Raw genomic sequence first — 17515 nt, forward strand, 5'->3', positions numbered from 1 at the left:
TCTCAATCACAACTTACTTTTATTGTGTGGATTGCAATGAATCCGAGATGCAATGATGCATGAGCTGGAGATGCAATGAAACAAAGTGAATACAGGCTGTCAGTCACTGTCATTCTGTTTAACATCTCCTTTTGTGTTACATTAAAGCAAATAAATCCTACAGCATAAACATTATGGTGAGTAATTTTTGGGGGTGATTCATCACTTTTAGTTGAAGTAAGAAGAAATAAGAAAAAATATATAGGCCTAAGTAAAATCAATATTCCAAACTGAAGATATCTATATCACAGGACCATAGAAATAGCACTTCTAAAAAAACACTTTGCCTTAACAATTTGGCTCACATAATGTTAAGGACTGAGTTGAATCACACTAGGGAATAAGTGAAGTAAAAAAATAAATACCGTACTAATCCCATTCCAAAGTCTAATTCTGCTTTTGTTCATATTTCAATAAACCAGTTAAAGAGATACTCCACCCAAAAAATGGATGGTGAGCTCTAGCATGAGTTGAGTAGAGTGAGAGAGTAAATGATCAGAGAACCTCTGAGAAACCTCTGCCCAAACCAAAATATTCATCCACTTGAAAAGATAGACCTCTATATAAACTTGCAACAAATATTATATAAAACATTTTTCAGAGTCTATTTTAAGATATAAAGTGAGTTGGAAATAAAACATTTAGCATATGGTTTGAGCAGGCAGATAGGCTATGTAATGATTGTACTAAGAGAGCAGAGACACCTTCCCAAACTCAACAGCACCTCACATTTTTCTAATGTATATCTATGGTGAAATATGGAAATGCAGCGCACCCAATTGAGAGCTGTAGAGACAGTAATCAGTCACTTTTATGTTACACATTGTTCCAGACCAATTAATCTGCTTCAGCAGCGTGTGTATCTCTGCGTCAGTTTAGCAACTAGTCAGATTGTGAACATGTCCTATGAACATGAAGTGTGAAGCATGAATGAGAGTCATGTAAATAAGAAAATGGTGTATGACACCAGTTTATTCATTAAAACAAAAATATAAAAAGTCCTGATTTTCTGACAATCTTTTCTCTGAAATTAAAGGGGTCCTATTATGCTTTTTTACATTTTTATCTTTCTTTAGTGTGTAATGTTGCTGTTTGCGCATGAAAAAGACCTGCAAAGATACAAAGCTCAAAGTCACTCCAAAGGGAGTTATTCTCCATATTTCTGAACACCCTAAAACACTTCATTGTAGTCTTGAGTTTTCTTTCAGGAACAAACACAGGCGTGACACTTCTGAAACACACTCGAAGTGGATGACTAATCACAACACACTGGTCCAGCCGACCAATCAGAGCACACTGTGCTTTCCGGAAGGAGGGGCTTCATAGAGACAGGAACTAAACAGGGCTGCACTTCTCAAAAGCATCGTGAGCTGATCGTTGATTGTAGAGTCCATTGGTGCCAATGGTTCTGTGATCTTCCTAGGCTTATGTTGCTTTTGAGAAGCGCAGCTCAGACAGACATTCAATCATGAAAAACTATTCTAGTAGATCCCAAAAACAAAATTAAGACTTTGAAAAATGGCATAATAGGTCCCCTTTAATATATTTTTTTTGAAGACCAAAATAAGAAAAAATGATGAATGAGTTTGCAATTACAATTGCCTTCCACCTACTAAATCTAGTAAAAGTGGAAAAGGAACAATTTACACGATGGCTAAATTAGTCTTTCTCTGTCTCTTTGAGACAATAAGTCTTAAAAACAGGTGAAGTCTTCATTTTCTTTTTAACTCCTGCACTCCTCAAACAATCATGATCTCAAATTCAAGTCGAGTTCAGAAATGCAAAGCAATAAGGAGAAATACTGCCAGCAACTGAACATCTCTTTTTCCTCAGTGATTCTCTCTCTTCCAAACCACAGCCATATTCTTGTCAGTAAGGGCAACTAAGTAATGTAGATCAGGATCCATGGCAATGCTGTTGATAGAAGGCCCCTCTAATGCACCCATTCCAGCTCGAACCGGTGACGGCCACTCCAGCACCTGAAATAACACAAGCAAAAGAGGAAGATGAGATCCAGGAGCTCAGTATACAAGCATAGACGACAATCACTCCTCTAGAATTGACATGTTGGCACTTTCTTAAAGGACTTAGTGTGTCTATACTACAGCTAACAAAATTACTTTGAGAGATTTAATTGAGAGAAAACTTGACAAACAAAACACCAAAAAGTGGTGGCTATTGCTTACTTGATTTAACCCATAAAAATGAATTTTGTTGGTATAAAATAATGCATTTAGGTTGATTCAGCAATATTAAATAATATTTTTGACTTGAATAAAACCAGTTCATTAGGACGTTATTATTTATAGTTCACCATTTTTTTCAGTGCATGCCCTAAAATATTATCATTAAATCCGTATCGTATCGCTCACCCAGCAATGGTTAACTTACCTCAGTGGCTGAAATCGTTTTTCCACTCTTGAAGTTTTCCATCATGGTGTCTGTAATATGGTACATCCATAGTCTGCCTTGATCATCCCCACACACCACATAACCATAACCTACAAGACAAAACAATCACACATCAGTTTTGCCTTCAGATTTTCTGCATATATGCATACAAATCTCACCCGTGATTGGTACATTATTATTGAGCACTGCCCAGACAGATTCTGCATATTTATACTGACTTTTTTTTTTGTCCCTATATTTGACCATATGACATTTCATACACACAACATGAATACCTGGACAGGTGCCTAGAGACAGGTATGGGATCTCAGTGCTGGACCACTGTAGCTCTGCCAGAACAACGGCTGCCACCTCTTTCTTTCTGCCATTCCAAGATGCCCGTGTAGCTCTCCAGCTCCACAGGTAGATAGAGCCCTGCATGTGGCTCTTGGACGCTGGCAGGAGAAATGACAACCATCGTTACTGCCTTCAATATAAAAGCCACAAAACGTTTTGAAGGAATAGTTCACCCAAAAATGAAAATTCAAAATGTTTATAAAGAGATTGCAAAAAAATCCACGTGAATCGAGTGATTTAAAAATTGTCATTAATTACTCACTCTCATGTCGTTCCATACCTTTAAGACTTTCATTTATTTTCAGAACACAAATAAAGATATTTTTAATGAAATCTGAGAGATTTCTTTCCCTCCATTGACAGTCATTTTGACGCTTCAAAAAGTTCATAAAGAGATCATAAAACTAGTCCACAATCGCTTGATATGATGAACAGATTGAATTTAGGCTTTTATTCACATTTATTCATTGGTTCTTGCGGAAGCTCAAACGTGCTGCGTAACACGAGAATGAACCTCATTGGTTCTCGCACGTCAAGCGAACAAACTTGAGCTTCCGTTTACCACAACTGATGTGTGAGTTGATATATGACTAAAAGCCTAAATTCAATCTGTTCATCATATAAAGTCATCCGAGTCTCTTTAGAAATTTGGACTAAACCGTTCAATTCATTTGGATTAGTTTTACGATCTCTTTATGAAATTTTTGAAGCATCAAAGTGGTAGTTGCGTAACTGTCAATGGAGGGACAGAAAGTTTCAAAGATGAACGAAAGTCTTGAAGGTTAGGGTGAGTAATTAATGACAGAATTTTCATTTTTGGGTGGACTATGCCTTTAAGAGTCACTTTCAAAGATAATATGCCTAGCCTTATACTAGGCACAATTGTAAATGGAAAATGTACAGGTACAAAATGTCCAGAAAAAAATGACGACCTTGAAATTATTTTTACAAATATGTTTAAAATTATATATTTAGTGTATAATAGTAACAACAACAACATCAGTAATAACAATTATTAATCATTTAAATATATAATTATATACCAAGTATTAAAGTAATAATAATAATTCATCAATAATAATCCACCTAAAACATACATTATATATTAAATGTATTCTTTGGTCAACTAGTCCTGTACTTTTCTTATTATTTACTCACCCACTATATCATCTGAGAGGAAACTCAGTCCGTCAATAGTCCGGTAGGAGTTTTTCTTGTCGTTTTTCTTGTAGATTGGAAACACAACCTCCATCTCCTCATTTCTGAAAAAAAAGCAAAGTGAATTTCAATAAAGAATCTTTATTTCTTTGCCACACTGATTAATCAGCAGAGGGATGATAATATCTGAACTGATGGAAAACTCAAACCTCTTCTGTGTGTTTTTACTGAGCTGGATGTCAAACACATACAGCCCATCATCACAGGCCGAGAGAAGGTGTGTGTCTGGAGACGTGGGGAGCAGAGAGACATGCAGAGGAGTGGAGCACGTCTCCAGGACCAGCAGCTTACTGTGGGTAATAGAAGAAATACAGCAGTTATGGACAAGTGTGCTAGAGTTTAAAAATGAAATGTAAATGCGTTTGAACATAAATGCAGCACACAAATTACAGGAAAATAAATAATAAATAACCTGATTTTAAAGTTGTAATCACGATCCAGTCCACCAATGTCCCACAAAAAGATCTTATTTTCATACGTTCCAGCTGTAAATAGAAACAAAGTGATTTTTAGTTATGTCTATATAGCTCAAATAAGTTGTAATTCAATTAGTCTCATAGGGGCTTTTGCACCAGGTAGTTAGAAACTCAGTTATAGGAACTAGCCATCAGGGGTGCGTTTCCCAAAAGCACTGTAAGCCTAAGTTAATCGTAGAGACCATTGGTGGCAATGTGTTCCCCTAGGGCCATTTTCCTGGTTGCATTAGCACCACCAGTCAGAACTTTGAAGCGACTTAAGCCGGCCGAAAGCTACATAATTTAAGCGCAATATTCAACAATGTCAACAACTCCATAGCGTTAAGGTTGTGAAGTGCCTGGAATTCGGTGATCCTTAAATTGCCGGCCTTCGCCAGGTTCCCGACTGTAATGGGTGTGAGAGAGGGCCCTGCCCCTTAAAGGAGAACTCCGGTCAATTTTAACATAGAGCTCATTTTTTTGTAAATTTGGAGTGCTGTCAGTACAGAGAACAACGACAAAAATCGGTGTTGCCTACACCGTGTTATCCTCTTTTTAAAATTTGCACCCTGTTGACTTCAATGGGGCAAGTTTTAAACCTGCTTTTAGCCTCTTAACATCCTTGATGTGTCATTACAAGTGCCCAGTCATGTGAGTGATTCCTTCAGAGTGAACACGGTGAATCTGACTGCAGTAGATGTGAAAGATATGAATAAAAATGATAATATTCAGCCAGCGCTCATACCTGCATTTACTTCCTGTTTTCGGTCAAAGTCCACAGTAGTCGATTGCCGAGTTTGCGCAGTTAGTTAGTTACCTATGATCACGCGCGTGAACTCGACAATCGACTACTGTGGACTTCGACCGAAAACAGGAAATAAATACAGGTATGAACGCTGGCTGAATATTATCATTTTTATTCATATCTTTCACATCTACTGCAGTCAGATTCACCGTGTTCACTCTGAAGGAATAACTCACATGACTGTGCACTTGTAATGACACATCAAGGATGTTAAGAGGCTAAAAGCAGGTTTAAAACTTGCCCCATTGAAGTCAACAGGGTGCAAATTTTAAAAAGAGGATAACACGGTGTAGGCAACACCGATTTTTGTCGTTGTTCTCTGTATTGACAGCACTCCAAATTTACAAAAAAATGAACTCAATGTTAAAATTGACCGGAGTTCTCCTTTAAACGCTGCGGTCCCAGGGAAACCGAGCTGCTACAGAAGAGAGCTGCCGCCCCTCACATCCCAGAATGAAGAGGGAGGCACTTTTTCCCATTGGACACTTCTTTCCCTTATTGGAGGGAGGCCACACCCACTGTGTCTGTCGTTTGCTCCTCCCACCATGGTATATGTAAACTATGTTTATATGTTTTTTAAAATGGCAGGTGCTGGTGTTTCGTATGGTATACGTCGCCCAATCAACGTACACTTACATCACTGGTAGTTCCTATAGTGCTGATTAGACCCTAATCTGAAGTAGGAGCTAATTTAGTTCCCCCAAAAGGCATTCCTATAACTAAAATCATTCCCAGTTCCTGCAGTGCGAATATGCCAAAAAGTGTGTACTTCTGTCAATAGTTATAGGAACTATGAAAACGTTCCACCGGTGAAAGCCCCTAATGTATAAACGGTTTGTTTCACTCACTGAAGAGAAAGCTAGCGTTGCGTGGACTGAAGCGCATAATGGAAATGGCACGACGACTGGCGCGAAACTCTCCGAACGCCAGGTTGACTCGGGGATGGATGAGCTTTACAAGACCCCTCTTTCCCCCAGCAGCCAGGATATTACAGGGTCGGGTAGAGCCTCCTGTCCTGGACATCAGCACCGTGGACCATGCTAGTGAGAAGAACTCCTGCAAGACAACCGGGAATGCAACACTGAATTTACAGGCACTGGATGCAGACAGGCTAGGTTGGATTCTGTGACATCAAACCAAAGAAATGGAAATAGATTTGTCAGTGGCTGTTCACAATGGAATACAGTACTGTATACACTGTGTATTAAAAAAAAAGTATATGGGATCAGTAAGCATAAATTTCAGTAATAACTTAATAACTTCCAGTATGCTTGAGAGATTAGTTTTACCAACATTTCCCCCCCGATAAATGTAAGCATTTTTAAGCATTCTTTATCAGATATTGATTTGGTAATATGGGATCCATCAATAAACATTTCAAGAATTGCATGCAAAACTGCCATTTATAATATTATATAATATTAATAACTCTGTTAACATGCCATTCTTAATACTCAAATATAATTGATTTAATATTTAATGTATTCCAGTGAACTAGTTGTCTTTAATCCTTTATTCCTTAGCCTAACTGTAAACTGTAGTTTAAACTGAATGATAACAATTATGTAAACTTGAAAACACTAGATTTATTTTGCCTGTTGATCATTTTATCGTTGTTGTTGTTGTTTTTTGGTTGTGATATGAAATTGAGATCAGTATGAAATCAGTATTGGATATGAAAAAAATCTCGCTACATTCATTACAAATGGACCATCAAGTTGTGTGCATTGCATTGTGGGAAAAATATTTCTCAAAGTCTGCTCTGTTGAATACTGAACTGAACTCAGGTATTCAATGCATATGGAATATTTGCATACTGTGCACAACATGCACATACTGTATAATGCAGACAGCAGAACTGAGATATGATTGTCTGAATAGCCAGTGTATTCCATGTCTCATTTCTGTGATTCAGAAAACTGATTGGCCAACACCACAGCCACCTGGTGGAAAGAGACGGTATTGTACAGAACTTCTTTGCACTCACCTCACCAGGAACCTTGTATTTCTTCAGCACATGTCCTGACTCACAGTCAATCACACACAAAGTTTCCCCTCCACATGTGGCAACTGTCCGAGACACATCTCTGATATCTAACAGATTAAAAGCAATGGCAGACGTATCAGATCAACAATACACTGAAGCACACAGCACAGCTGATTTCATTTCATTGAATGACTTGACCTTGCTCACCACCACCACCACTGCATTCCTGTGCGGGCTCAAACGCACAGGCCCAAAGCTGCGTGCTGAAGTCGTCTGGGCTGTCCTGTCGACTGTGACACTGCAGGACGTGGAACGGCTGCAGACGCACCGGCTCCTGGAACGGCAGGGGAGAGAGACGCACATTAATGATGCGCTAACAACTGTCTGATGAGCAATCAACAGTAAACGGAATACAAATACAGTAAAAGCAATAATAGGAAAGCACAACTTAAGAGTGATTCAGTGGCAATAGACATGCAAATACAATAATTGGAAATTGTTTAGACCAAAACCATGGTCAGAAAGCTGATTAAAGTAAAAAAACAAAACAAATAGGAGTGTCTGAGATAAAAAAAAATTGTTTACACGTTTTGTATTCATGTTTTTATTTGATGACTCTAAAAATGTCATGTGGTCTAAGTAAAAAGTAACTGTAATGCCAAATTTTCATTACACCTCAAAAACATGACTAAATATAAACCCTATTTTTCAAGGTATTTGACAAATATCTGAAATTATTTATTTATGTATGTATAAATATCATAAAATGGGGGGCTAAGCCACGTGATGTTTTACAACCTAACCCGACCTTACCTTGTCACAAAAAAGGTCAAATTATCTGCATTTTTTTCCTGCATGACTTTAATTTGGCATAAAAAGTTATAAATGTAAATTTTAACCAAATGTTTAAAAAAATGCTTTTGTTTTAAAAAAAAAATAACTTAAAGTAATAAATGCTGAAATATACTTAAAACTGCTTAAGGTTTTCAAGAATTTTATTCTTCTAATGAAGTGTTTTTTCTTCATTATAATCTGTGACCTAGGGCCCTATCTTACACCCAGCGCAATTGACTTTGTACACCGACGCATGTATCATTCCTAATTTGCACCCGCGCACAGCGGACTTTTCCCTCCACAGACGCACGTCGGTTAACTAAGAAATACACTTGCGCTCCCCGGGGCGGTTCAGCGCAAAGAGGAGGCGTGTTCCGGCGCAAACGTTCCCTCATGCTATTTTGCAGGTTAAGAAAACAATTCCGCCACTGACCGAAAAAAACTAGTTTAAAGTCAGTGGCGCATTGCGCATGTTATTCATATGCTATTTTAAGGGCGCATGCTTGGCCATAATCAATGTAGCGTGTGTACAACACGCATACACTTTGATTCTCTCATCTACACACAGACGCAGCAGGTTTCATTTTTGCAAATCATAGCCTACATTATTATGATAGATAGATAGATAGATAGATAGATAGATAGATAGATAAACAGTTTATTATAAAAGCATACATCTAGCTTACACATTTACCCAAATTATCATACGCTTGTTTAACCAAAGTTAATTTGGGTGTGTTTCTCCATCCTCAACGTCCCTGACGAGAACGTCGGTCTCCTCGGCTGTGAACCGCTCCTCGCGTGCGCCTGGCAAATCCGCCGTTATAGGAATCCGCTATAGAACAAGCGCGCCTGCTCTTAAAGGGAATGTGAGATGATGCTCTGATTGGTTTATTTCACGTTACGCCCAAACCACACCTATGAATAATGCAGCTACTTCAGACCAACCCATTTTAGATTTGCGTCGGGCGCAAGAGTCATTTATCCCGCCGGTATAATAGCAACAGCGCCCGAGACCCGCCCACAAAGTTACTTGCGTTTTGCGCTTGATACTTGCGTTTCAGATCGTTAAAATAGGGCCCATTGACTTTTTTTATGCCCCCGAAAAACGTGAAAAAATGAGTTAGAATTCAGCAAGTTTTTAATTTCTCATCATAGATGATTTATATTCAAGTCATTGTTAATGTATCCTTTAACTATTAACTATCCTATTAACTAAACTGAGCGTTCCTGACAGACTGGGAAGAGAGAAGCAGCAATAATATAAAATATGTGGAAAAATTATGTTTTTTGAACATTCAAGCATAAAAACCCTTTCTAGTAGATCCCAAAAACAAAGAAAAAATAAGCGCCATGTCTTTGACCCACCTGAGGAACATGGAGTTTGATTCTGGTAGTTTTCCGAGGAGTGTTGGCAGTGGTTTGTTTGCTTTGTTTAGCTGTAGTCTGATCTTTAGCCGTTTTCATCGGACTCTCACGTTTGGCCGGCCTTGATGTGGGCGTAGAGATGTCTGGCCTCTTAGCTGCTTTTCTGGGGCTTTCAGTTTTGCTAACAACTTTCTGAGAAATATTTTCCAGGCGGCTTGATTTCCTTGGACTTCCCTTGGGAGTGTCCATGCTGGTCATTCTGGCACGCTTTCTGGGGCTGGACAATCCAGGGTCAGTTTTCTGTGGAGTGCTCGGCACTCGAGGGGATTTTCGTGGACTAGCCTCAACCGGAGCTGCACTCGCCAAGCGACTTGACTTTCGTGGACTGGCCTCTGCAGACGCCTCGGTGTTGTTTCGGGTTCTTTTCTGAGGACTTGTGATACTGTTACCACCAAGATCACGAGTCTTTCTCTCTGTAGGAGTCTGTGTTGTGTAAAACAATGAAATATATATGTTATTTAACTTCTATGCAATTATCACCTGGGATGGGAAAAATCATTTTATCTCTATAAAGTCTACAGCAGTGGTTCTCAACCTTTTTTGGACCAGCGCCCCCTATCCATTATCCAGGTCCCTTAATGTGACGAGGTAAGAAACGTGTGTGTATGATTATATTTTGTCAAAAGGTTCATTAAACTGTACCATTAATATTTAAATCGAAAAAATTAGGCCACTGTCTTTACCTCATTCTCTTTTGTTGGAGTGACGTCTTGGACTTTGCTTCCTTCTTCACTGCAGGTCAGTGACTTCAAATATTCCTTTGCAATCATTTCAAGCTTAAAAAGCAAAAACAAAATGAGTTAAGATGCAACCACAGCAATATAGAGGCTCTATTAATGCAAAGATCTGCGTCAGGAGGACCCAGTGAACGCAGTAAACACACAAGAGTACCGACCCTAAACTTTGTGTAATCGCTCAAGGAACTGGGGCCGTATTTGATTTGGCTGTAGGCAGCATTGACAAAACTCTTCTCCACAGCAGCCAGACTCTGTGCCGTGACGGGATCAGGGAGACTGAAGCTTCGTTCCCACAAACCAATCACCTGAAGGTGGTCAAAAAACAATGAGGAAATAATATAGCAGTTTCATGGGATCTTTAAAAATATACAAACTAACTGAAATTAACAATAACAAAAACCAGACAGAAATATCACATAGGCCCTGTTTACACCTGGTATTAAGATGCATTTTGGAGTTTGGATCACAAGTGGGCGACACTAAATACAGGGGTCTAAAATGTTTTGAGCTTGTCCACTTTTAACCACTTCCAGAGGTAGTCGAAAACACATTCGACCGGATTGCTTTCGTAGTGTAAACGCTCATGTGTTCAAACAGCCACAAAAGACCGTCTACTCTCCGCCTACTGACCTAATGTGTAAAGATTATGGGAAGCGCACTAGCGAGACTGGATTTAAACTTTGTCGGCTGGAGACCCAAGTTTGGTTTGAAGACGAAAAACATACCAAGCACAATGTTCTCTCACCATTCCTGATTTCTAACAGGTCTTGGCTGGTCTTGTGGCTGTCAGAGCATGTTTTTCCGTCGTCTCCGGTCGTGTTCACATGTAAATTGCACAAGCTTACAGTATTTTGTCCATTAAATCGAAAGATCTGAAAAAACTCACACATTTACCCGCCCATGGACCCTCCCCTCGAAGAAATCAGGACAGAAGTGGTTGAAAGTGGACAAAAGAGACGGATTAAAACACCAGGTGTAAAGGGGAATGTGTCTCCCTCGTCTACTCATGATCCGATCGACCAAAACACATCTTAGCACCAGGTGTAAACAGAGCAACAGGTGACACTGATATGATTACGTGTAAAAGTCAGTTCTCACCCTCTTCCTGAGGATCTCAGTGCTGCCATGGCGAATATGATGGGCCGTAGAGCTGATATCCTTCCCATTGAACATCCTCAGTCTAGGTAACAGGAAGATCACTTTGTGTTCATCATTGACCTAAAAAAAAAATGTAAACAATTTATAGAGACAGCAAGATTGATAGTGTCAACAAACGCCACTGATGATGCTCTGATTTCAAATAAATATGAGGGTTGAAAGTGTGATTCTCACTGTGAGGTAGAGGTTGTCCTCTAGTCTAAGCTCTTCGATGTTTCTCAGGGCTTCCAGTGATGTTACATCCTCCATTTCGTTGTTTGAGCAGTTCAGGATCTTCAGGCAGGGTAGACAGAGGCCTTTGGGAATCTCCTGCAACATGTTCCCAGACAAATCCAACTGCTCTAGACTGCAGAGTTTAGACAGCAGAGGCACAGGCAGATCCTCGCTCCTCAGACCCATGCGTGAGAGACTGAGCAGAGAATACACACATATATCAGATCATATATTTTACAAACATAAGGACATTCAAATAGTTTATTCTTTATTCTTTTAATACACTGGCGGTCAAATTAAGATTTATTCATGTTTTTCGATAGCTCAGTCTTTTCTGCTCACCAAGGTTGAATTTATTTGATCAAAAATACAGTGAAAACAGTAGTATTATTACATTTTAACACATCTGTTTTCCATTTTAATATAATTTAAAATATCATTTATTCCTGTGATGGCAAAGTTGAATTTTCAGCATCATTACTCTCAGAATTACTGCTCAGTTATTATCAATTATTATTTGTGCTCAATTATTAATAATGGCTCTTATTGATATCAATGTTGGAAAAAAAAAAACTGTTTTGCTGCTTAATACTTTTGTGGAAACTCTGATATGTTTTTTTCCAGATTCTTTGATTAATAGAAGGTTCAAAGAACAGCATTTGAAATAGAAATCTTTTGTAACATTATAAATGGCTTTACTGTCACTTGAATCAATTTAACACACACTTGCTGAATAAAAGTATTAATTTATTAACTTATTTACCCTAAACTTTTAAAAGGTAGTATATTGCAGTTTCCACAAAAAAACGGTTTTCAACACTGATAATAATAATGTTTCTTGAGCAGCAAATTAGAATTTCTGAAGGATCATGTGACACTTAAGACTGGAGTAATGATTCGTTTCATTTCACAATATTACTGTTTTACTGTATTTTTGCTCAAATAAACACAGCCTTGGTGAGCATTAGACAAAAACGTTGTAATTATTATTAAAAAATAACTTTTGACTGACAGACCAAAACACATCATAGTGTGCCTTGAAATCACAAACTCTTACTTGAGGGTCTTGATCTGGTCCAGTTTGTTTGCCTTTGGAGAGCTTTTCTCCAGCAGTATCTTCTCTGTTATCTTCTCCATGGCTGCACACAGTGAAAGTGTGGGTTTTGTGTTTAATCAGACTTTATAAAGGTGGGCTGGAATGATTGCAGGTTTCAGACACTTTGTAAATCTCTTGCTATTGGGCATTTAGGTGTCAGAAACGTGTATTGTTATGTAATGACACAGGACAAGTGGGCTATTCACACCCTATGAGGGCTCTGAGTCTGAACACAGGAGATTGCAGTGAAACTTTTGTAGAGACTAGAGAGCAACATCATTTACATTTCGCAAATACTGGAAAATGCAAAGTATGTCATTATAATTCCCAAAAGAAATGTCAAAATATATAAATATAAATAAATATATAAATATAAATATATAAAAAAAACGTGCATTACTTTTAATGTGAAGTTTAAACTCACATATTACTCACACAAAGCAATATTGTTGGTAAAATCAACTTTGAAATCATAAATACTGCATATTGTGTATCCGTTTTACGTATTTGTTAACTGATTATGACGTTTTTTTGCATGTTTATTGTGCTGTTGAGTTTCGTTGTGTTAAATAAACGTTGTGTTTTACAGACGTTAGAGTAAAAATAATTTTATTGGTGCTCAAAGCGATTTACACAGCTTACCTCTCACGTGCACGCGGGGCCAGAAATCTGATTTAAATGTTAATACACACGAGGTCATGTGGATTAGAACGTCAGATCGTTTTCCCGGGAAAATACAAATGACCTTTGACCAGCTGTGACGTACAAGTTGGTTTTGGCGTCATCATTCCGCCATATTGAGTGTGGCACTGTAGTCAGAAAACCTGAACGTGCAGTTATAACTGAAAAGAGGAGCACACTTAGAACATAAATATAAACCAGTGAATCTCAACCAGTGGGCAAACTTCCCTAATAAGTTAATATAATCTTAATTTAAACTATTTTAGAAACTAAAAGTAAAGATGTACAACATTAAACTGTTATTTGTATTTATTACAATAATAGTACCAAAGGTACATATCAGCTTAGATAGAAGGGTCTTCAAATATTGTCTCAGACAAAGGAGGGCCTTGGAGTAAAAAAGGTTGTGAACCACTGATATAATAACCAAATCAAAAATATTTCTTAAAAGTTATCAATTTAATGTAAAGGCTTTTTACAATTCTCAAAAGAAATGTCAAACTATATAAATTAATCTAAACTTGCATTACTTTTAATGTGAAGTTTAAACTCACATATTACTGAATTCTGTCACTGTTTCTGAACTCCCTGAAACGCCTCCATTGTAGTCTTGAGTTTTCTTTAGGGAACGAACACATCAATATTCCTCATGTAAATAACAGTGCAGCTTTGCTAAAACATTTAAAGTCACAATAAAATCAAAATAGAGAATTTGTTTATTATAAATGACTTATCCATGCACATCATTATTTTTTTATATTCATGTGCCCTCACAATCATGAATCAAAATAACCTCCCCTCCTTCTTCCACCTTCATCTCTTCTCTTCTCTGATGATGTCTTTACTGGCTCGAGGGCGGGACAACCTGTCACTCACATGACATCACAGCGATAGCAAACCAATCAAACAAAATCAAGTCCCGCCCTACACTGAAATCTTCCGTTTCATGACAACTTTTTTGGATTTCTTTATGCAGGAAATGTTTTCATAATCATGAGTTCGAACCACACCCAAAAAATATGATTTAGATTGCTCTAAACATATAAGGCAATCATTAAATTAGATAAAAATAATTGCAGCTCATAACCATTATTCTTCCACAAAATAACATAACACTGAGTAAAAAGAATATGCCTTTATTTAAATTAAGAATGAAAAAGAATCACTTTACAGTTGTGTGCAAGCGTAACTGAAGCTACATTCACTTATCTAAGCTTATAGAGGTGCACCCTTGAAGCTCAGTGCTATATCTAACAACTCTGAGCCCAGTTTCTCCTGCTCTCCTCCCTGTAGAAACTCGGCAGACAGTTCCCGGAAGGTGCTGCACACTCTGCGCCCGTGAATGTCTTTTCTGTGGATGGCATGTTTCCAGCGGTGACGTGCCTCTCCGTAGAGTACAACCAATGATCTGCGTGGTAAATGCACAGCCACTCTCACCTCCCCGTGCTCCACGTCTCCCCAGCCTCCATCTAAACTCATCGTGAGGACAGTGTCCGAGAGCAGGTTAATGGTGACCAGGTGCTCTCCCCACAGCCAGCTGTCATCCAAGTGAGGGTCAATAGCAGAGCCTCTGACGGGATCGTAGTCTAGGTTGCACTGCTCTACTGGCTTGAAGGAGGCCAACTGAGGAGCCTGTGACATCCTGTCCACCAGGTGGCGACTGATAGCAGGCAGGCCAGTGAAGTCTCCCACACGGACACGCCGTTTTTTGAAGTTCACCTTTGGCCCAAAGTCCTTTGGATATAAATATACTGTTATTACAATAGTACCGTTTTACAACTTTTATAACCTAATATTAATTTAGAAACGACATAGAATTTCTGAACTTTTAAGGTGGACCTATTATGTTTTTTTGTTACATTTTCAACTCTTTAATTAGTGTGTAAGCTTGAAAAAGGACAGTAAATTTACAGTGTCACTGTTTCTGAAATCCCTGAAACGCCTTGAGTTTTCTTTAAGGAACGAACACATCACAATATTTCTCATGTAAATAATTCCTGCCCAAGGCATACGCAAAAAAAAAAGAAAAGAAAAAAAAAAAGGGGTCGAGGCCTGGTTGAGATGCGTTAGTAATGTCGAAACTCATGGTTATGGTAAGGGGCGTGACGATTCCAAAACAAGCTCTACAGCGGTTGACCAATCACAACACACTGGTCCAGCCGACCAATCAGAGCACACTGTGCTTTTCAGAAGGCGGGGCTTCATAGAGACAGGAACTGAATAGAGTGTTACAGACAGACTGGGAAGAGAGGTGCTGCAACAATGTCAAATATGAGAAAAATAATGTGTTTTTGAACATTCAAGCATGAAATCCTATTCTAGCAGAGCCCAAAAACAAAGGGCATAATAGGTCCTCTTTAAAAATGCATCTCACACACCAGCACTGTTGTAATCTGAACAAATCCTCAAACTAGAAAAAAAAAAAAAAAAAACTGTGACCAGTTATGATGGTTGAATTATACAATTTTCTGTGACAGATTTATGAATGCTTTAACTTTAAATCATATATGTTCTTATATACAATGTTTACTACATAAATTATGTGCTGCTGTGCTGATGAATAGAAAGTGGAAGGAATTTATTTCTTAGTACACTGTGTCAGTGTTTTCCCCTTATTCACCTGTTTCCGCCGGCCTGACTGAGATTCTCTCCAGACGTCTTGATCCATTCTGGCGATCAGCTCTCTCTCTTCATCTTCTGACACAAAATTCTCCCACAAAAATATTCCAGGAAAAACATAAGACTGTCGAGAGCCACTCTCCTCCTCTCGGACCGCTGTCTTTGACACTGGATCATAGGTGAAATCATATTGGATCTGCAATAGAATATATGTACACTTTTTTTTATATATATATATATATATATATATATATATATATATATATATATATAGTGGCGTTCAAGTTTTGGGGCAGTACGATTTTTTTTTTTTTTTTGGAGGGGTGGGGTGGGGGGGGGGGGGGGGTTTACAATGTAATGTTACAAAAGATTAATTAATTGTGTTCTTTCACATTTTCTATTCACCCCAGGTGAATTTTTTTTAATAAAAAAAAACAAACTAATAGATATCACCATATTTCCACAGTCAATTGATTACATTAAGAATTGCAAACATTTTTGTATTACAAGTTTTCTGAAATGTTTAAATATGCAAATAAAGCATTATCTAATTAAATATGAACTAATTTGCATAAACTTCTAGAACAAAAACATGAACATTAAATAAAGCCAGGTTCAAAGCAAATTGTTTCATTTTGTTGGCATAGAGTCAAACATTTTTACATAGGAGATTTTGGATTTAGGAATATTTTTATTTTGGATGTTTTCTTTCCACTCGTCTAAAATAACACTTTATGAAAAGCCAAAAAGCCCCAAATTGACAGATGCATGAAAAAAGAGTGTTATAGCATGTAGTGTCTCATCTTAAAAATTATGACAAAATACATGGTTTTGACAAAAATATTAAAAAGAAATGTTTCTTAAGCACCAAATTAAAATGATTTGAAAAGGAACATGTGATACTGACTGAGGACTGGAGTAATGATGCTGAAAATTCAGCTTTATATTTTAAAATATTCAAATAGAAACGAGTTATTTACCTTCTTAATAATATTTTGCAGTATTATTGATTTACTTTATTTTTCATCCAAACAAATTCAGGCTTGGTAAGCATTAAGAGACTTTTGCTCAAAATAACAAAAAGCAAAAATCTTACCGAACTCAAAACTTTGAACAGTTTGAAAAGCTTAACACAATTTGGAGAGTCAAGGCAGAACAATCTGAATTGTATTAAATGGAGGACCCGGTTGAACTCAATGCTGACTGTGACTGAGTGCAACTTCGGCTCATTTGTGCGCAAACTACAGATGTCAAGGCAATCTCTTTTGAACGTAATGTTGTTGACTCACCAGGTCATTCTTCTGCAGTAAATGTTGCTCAGACTTCTGTGCCTCACACCTCAGACATGTTCTTATTCCTTTACAACCACAGTTATTAATACTCGAAAAATACCCGGCAGCCATCAAGCAACGTTTGTGCATCACTTTAATGTGTCCCCTCAAAAACAACTGAAGGCCTATCAGTTCCCATCTCGAAAAGCCACATGTATCACAAACC

General features: G+C 37.9%; 2 protein-coding genes across 5 annotated transcripts; both read right to left on the bottom strand.

Moving 5' to 3' along the window:
* Positions 1–982: 982 nt before the first annotated feature.
* Positions 983–13450, bottom strand: lrwd1 (leucine-rich repeats and WD repeat domain containing 1). Of its 3 annotated transcripts, none has more exons than XM_079873066.1 (16): positions 13361–13450; positions 12680–12761; positions 11584–11818; positions 11350–11469; positions 10410–10556; positions 10198–10290; positions 9455–9937; positions 7466–7586; positions 7253–7359; positions 6114–6321; positions 4418–4490; positions 4155–4295; positions 3946–4049; positions 2727–2885; positions 2431–2540; positions 983–2018 (listed from the first exon to the last, which is right to left on the bottom strand). In XM_079873066.1, exons 1-16 carry the CDS (start codon positions 13416–13418, stop codon positions 1869–1871), a joined length of 2391 nt encoding a protein of 796 aa, XP_079729192.1. In that variant the 5' UTR covers positions 13419–13450; the 3' UTR covers positions 983–1868. The 3 variants fall into 3 exon arrangements, with proteins under 3 accessions (XP_079729192.1, XP_079729191.1, XP_079729190.1); XM_079873065.1 differs by having other exon boundaries at positions 7460–7586; XM_079873064.1 differs by having other exon boundaries at positions 7451–7586.
* A 247-nt stretch (positions 13451–13697) lies between these two features.
* alkbh4 (alkB homolog 4, lysine demthylase) lies at positions 13698–17485 on the bottom strand. 2 transcript variants are annotated; one of them, XM_079871183.1, is made up of 3 exons: positions 17308–17485; positions 16020–16214; positions 13698–15133 (listed from the first exon to the last, which is right to left on the bottom strand). In XM_079871183.1, the coding sequence occupies exons 1-3, from the start codon at positions 17437–17439 to the stop codon at positions 14615–14617; spliced, it is 846 nt and encodes a 281-aa protein (XP_079727309.1). In that variant the 5' UTR covers positions 17440–17485; the 3' UTR covers positions 13698–14614. The 2 variants fall into 2 exon arrangements, with proteins under 2 accessions (XP_079727309.1, XP_079727310.1); XM_079871184.1 differs by having other exon boundaries at positions 14099–15133; positions 16020–16186; positions 17308–17450.
* Between the last annotated feature and the right edge of the window lie 30 nt (positions 17486–17515).

The sequence above is a fragment of the Squalius cephalus genome (genome assembly GCF_949319135.1).
Source record: "Squalius cephalus genome assembly, chromosome: 5".
NCBI lineage: Eukaryota > Metazoa > Chordata > Actinopteri > Cypriniformes > Leuciscidae > Squalius > Squalius cephalus.